Source organism: Macrobrachium nipponense, chromosome 6 (assembly GCF_015104395.2).
Source record: "Macrobrachium nipponense isolate FS-2020 chromosome 6, ASM1510439v2, whole genome shotgun sequence".
Lineage (NCBI taxonomy): Eukaryota > Metazoa > Arthropoda > Malacostraca > Decapoda > Palaemonidae > Macrobrachium > Macrobrachium nipponense.
The window spans coordinates 109,119,679-109,124,678 of record NC_061108.1 but is presented as its reverse complement, the minus strand read 5'-3'; the positions used below and the strand labels follow the sequence as shown (position 1 = coordinate 109,124,678).

Here is a 5,000-nt window from a genome sequence, read left to right as displayed (position 1 = left end):
TGATCAATGTTTACATTTTTGTCGATGGCAATCAAACGTCTTCGGAAATGGTAAGAGATTATGTGATGAGAAGAATGACTGATTTTCGTGATCAATGTTTAAGTTTTTGTCGAAGGCAATCAAACGTCTTTAGAAATGGTAAGCGAAGATTATGTGATGAGAAGAATGACTGATTTTCGTGATAAATGTTTAAGTTTTTGTCGATGGCAATCAAACGTCTTTAGAAATGCTAAGAGAAGGAGATTATGTGATGAGAAGAATTACTGATTTTCGTGAGAAAAATAAATAATTTTCGTCTGATGAGAGTGAAGGAAGGGTATGCGTAACACTAACGCCGTACCTTTTATTTATAAGAGAAATTGGAGAAAGGGAGAGAGAATAAATTGCTGCCTTTTGACGGGACAGAAATAGATTGATCGCAGTACCAACTTCACGTCTCAATAGATATATGAGAGAGAGAGAGAGAGAGAGAGAGAGAGAGAGAGAGAGAGAGAGAAATACCGTTCAGTAATGCTGTTTGATCTCTCAGTTGAGTCGCTACACGTAGAAAGGTTACAGACATTCATACATACACACACACACACACACACACACACACACACACATATATATATATATATATATATATATAATATATATAATATATATATATATTTATTCCATTCTACGGAAGAGATTCTCTCCCATAAAAAAAAAACTTCGGTGATACTGTCGTGGTGTAAATGATCTTTTTGTCTAACATGGCACTTGACTGATTCCACGAAAAACGAATTACAAAGAGCTGAGACTCTCGTTTATATCCTGAGGCTCTGTAGAAAAAGAAAAAAGACAAAAACCCTTCCCTGGTCTCCTCATGAAATTCTTAAGAGGTCGTAAAAAGGTACCCAGAGGAAGAAACTGGTTAATATCTCCCGCGGAAAAGACACAGATGAGGGACAAAGGCTGGGGAAAACTGGTTTTAGACAAGATGGATAAAAACAGTAGATTATGCCGTCTCTTGGAAGAAAGTTTTGGGAAGAAGAAAGATGTCTGTTGGAGGTGAAAGGATTCCCAGGGCTCGTAGGAGGACGTTAGAAAATGAAATTGAAAAAATGAAGATGAAATCTGCCGCAAAAAGAGAAATGAAATATACTGAGATCACTAGGTGTATTTGCATTATACTGACGAAGAGTTATAATGACGATGCTCTGTCGAGGTACTATTGTGAAGTACAGACTAAGAACACTGATCCTTGAGGCTTTCAGAGGAGATTGATCTGAATGTGAAATTTGCGATTGCATTTAAACCTGCTACAAAGAATACTGACTTGAGTACTAAGAATAACAACATACTTTTGAATTATGAATAACAGGGAGAGCTCCGGGCATCATCCAACACTGACGATCATGATCATCACAAAGCCTCTTACTTACCGGCTGGCACGATGTGGAAGACACAAGGAAGGTTTTGTTGCCCAATGGCATTTTCCGCCCAGCACAGAAGGGTTCCGTAGTCCAACTCTGTCATAGGCGTATAGGTGATTATGCTGTACGTCGGGGTTGAGGTGAATCTAAAAAAGAAAATAAAGGATATGATATGATATATATATATATATATATATATTATATATATATATATATAGCTATAAATAACCATTTCACTTCAACTAGAATCCTGTGCTGGACCATAATTGTCTGTTTGTATGGTGTTTTTACGTTACATGGAACCAGCGGTTATTCAGCAACGGGGCCAACGGCTTTACGTGACTTCCGAACCACGTCGAGAGTGAACTTCTATCACCAGAAATACACACCTCTAACCACTCAGTGAAATGCCCGAGAATCGAACTCGCGGCCACCGAGGTAGCAGGCCAAGACCATACCGATCACGCCACTGAGACGCTTTGAACTGTAATCAAACAAGCTATTCCTCACCAGGTTCTTGACAAGTAAACAACTTACCATTCCTCAGACACAATGTAATCCCGAAATTCAAGGTACTTTTCTCTAACACATTTCCATGGGCCGTTCTCCGTTCCTTGGCATTTTACCTATGAATTTTAGTCGTTGAACATAATCACCCCATTTCGTTCTGGACACTCAGCTGAGCATTGACTTACAGTTTCCTACAAAATCCTTTTCCACCTTTATCCTTTTATTATTCTATAACCATAAACGTTTAGTATAACGTTTTCTTCCTGTTCTCTGTCTTCTTCGTTATGATCATCATCACAGATATATATATATATATATATATAATATATATATATATATATATATATATATATATATATATATGATATGAATATTTCCAAATTCCCTGCCTTCAAATTCAAATTCATTGGGCAATTACCCTTCTCACCCACTCTTTTTTTTTTCTCTCTCTCTCTTTTAAGCGTTTCGGGTTGGTACACGATTTCCTTAGAATATTTTCTTCGATTCTTCTTTGACTAGTTTATGTTGCCCCTTTTTTATACATCTGTGTATGGTAGGAAATATATATATATATATATATATATATATATATATATATATATATATAATATATATATATATATATATATATATATTATATATATATATATATATAATTGTCTTGTGTGTATGCATGTATGTACGTGCGTATGCATTATATATTTCCTACCATACACAGATGTATAAAAAGGGGCAAAATAAACTAGTCAAAGAGGAATCGAAGAAAATATTCTAAGAAAAGCTTGTACCAACCCGAAACGTTTAAAAGAGAGAGAGAAAAAGAAAGAGTGGTGGAGGAAGGGTAATTGCCCAAGGAGATTTGAATTTGAAGGCAGAGAATTTGGAAATGTATGACATAGTTGCTAACCCTAGAGTATGTGGGGTGAATGAGAATTGACAGTTTCGTGAAGATGTTCTGAAAGAGCTTGATTGCTGGAGACACATGCCTTGAAAGAAGGAGTTTTAAAAGTGCTTGTTCAAAGCAGGAATGTTGAGGAATAGAATTTGATTGATTCTAAGTCTACCCCGTAAGGGGATAGCGCCGTCAGTGGACCTCATGCGGTTCACTGTAGGCATTACTTGAGGTTTTGCAGCGTGCCTTCGGCCCCAAAATGCAAACCCATCCATCCCTTTTACTGTAATTCCTTTCATATTCTTTTTCTTCATCTTACTTTCCACCCTCTCCTGACACTTGATTCACATTGCACCTGTGAGGTTTTCCCCCTGTCACTGTTAATTTCCGGTTCAGCGCTGAATGACCTCATAGGTACAAGTGTTTGGCCTTTGGCCTAAATTCTACAGTCATTTCAATTCAGTTCGATTCTAAGTTTAGTGCTGAGTGCGCTCAGGTTTAATAGAATCTCGAAAATGTAAATAAGAATAACTGTGATACGCATAGCTGTAATTTACTGAATAAACCATAAGAGTCTGTTTTACTTAGAATGGAAATGTCTAGAATAACGCCTTACGTCACTAAAGCGCTTCATAAGAATGATTTTCCGGCGGCTGGCAAGGAAACTGTGAATGAAGAATATCAAAGAAAAAGTGATACCTAATATGTGTTGAGGTAATTATAAGTTCCAAAGCTTCCAGGACAGAATTTCGATTGCTTGTGGAAGAGTGGAAGTAGATGAAAATATAAAGTATTTCATGAGTAGTAAAGATAATAAGGAAAATAATTGAGAATTAGTCTAATGAAGATAATGGAAGGTTTGGTCCTAATGTTTTTGTGGCCACTTATTCATAAAAGCACTTGGAATTTGCGCATGCTTTTTTACATGCATACATATGTAATAAGGTAAATATTACACTAGTGAATGTTGAGAAAAGATGAATATTTGAACATAGTTGTATACATATGTCAAAATTGAGAAAATCGATATATATCAGTAAGAACAAGATAACATGGATGAATTCTCTTGTTGTATAAACATCGAAAACACTACAATTAACATTAAACGCATTTGAAGGATATCATATGAGTAAAGCCCTAAAGATAAGTCCAAGATTTTTCCTACTTGAAACCGAATACATCCATGAGAGAGAGAGAGAGAGAGAGAGAGAGAGAGAGAGAGAGAGAGAGAGAGAGAGAGAATTTTAAGTCAACTTTAGGAAACATCAAGAACTAAAATTTTCAAATTACCTCCCAGGAGGAACGTCTATGGTATCCGCTGTATTGTTGAAGGTCCATTTAAAATCTTCCGCCGGAGGGTTTGCTGCAACACGACAGGTCACTTCGGCATCTTCGTTCCTCGCTACACCATAAGTTATGACCTGACCTGGTGCACATACGGGAGCGTCTGAAGAAGAAGAAGAAGAAGAAGAAGAGTGAGGAAAAGCGAGGTGATTCTCCGTGTAACTTAGTCCTCAAGTACAGTATACTATTATTATGAAATAAGAAAAAGGAGAAGGAAAAGAATAAAAGAATATAATAAAGTTAACTTTACTAAGCCTTACCAGATACAATTCCATTCTGAGGTAACCGTCAACTTTATAATATATAATATTATATAATATATATTCCTATGTCCATGTGGTGTTTGTGGTGTGGGGTGTGTGTTGTGTGTATATATATATATATATATAAATATATATATATAATATATAATATATATATATATTAATCTATATATATATATATATATATAATTATATTGAAGTTAATGGCATTTATTTGTGATTCAAAAGCCTGAATTGAAAAGGTACTTCTGCAAATTAATGCCATTGACTTCCAATTCCAACACGCCACTTTATATTATAATAATATATTAATTTATATTGTTATAAATATTATTATATATATTTATATCTATATATATATGTGTGTGTGTGTGTGTGTGTGTGTGTATATATATATACATATATATTATATATATATATATATATATATATATATATATAATATATATATATATATAGATATAGTTGAAGTTAATGGCATTATTTTGCTGATTCAAAGCCTGATTGAAAAGGTACTCTGCAAATAATGCCATTGACTTCAATTCCACGCACACATATTATATATTATATATATATATATATATATAT

At 34.6% G+C, this 5,000-nt stretch overlaps 1 protein-coding gene across 1 annotated transcript in view; it reads right to left on the bottom strand.

The window, feature by feature from the left end:
• The window catches only part of LOC135216874 (nephrin-like), a 203,048-nt gene that overhangs the window by 43,056 nt on the left and 154,992 nt on the right, over window positions 1-5,000 (bottom strand). Inside the window, 2 exon segments of the mRNA XM_064252388.1 lie at window positions 1,402-1,549; window positions 4,096-4,252. Of these exon segments, the coding sequence (XP_064108458.1) occupies window positions 1,402-1,549; window positions 4,096-4,252 (305 nt within the window).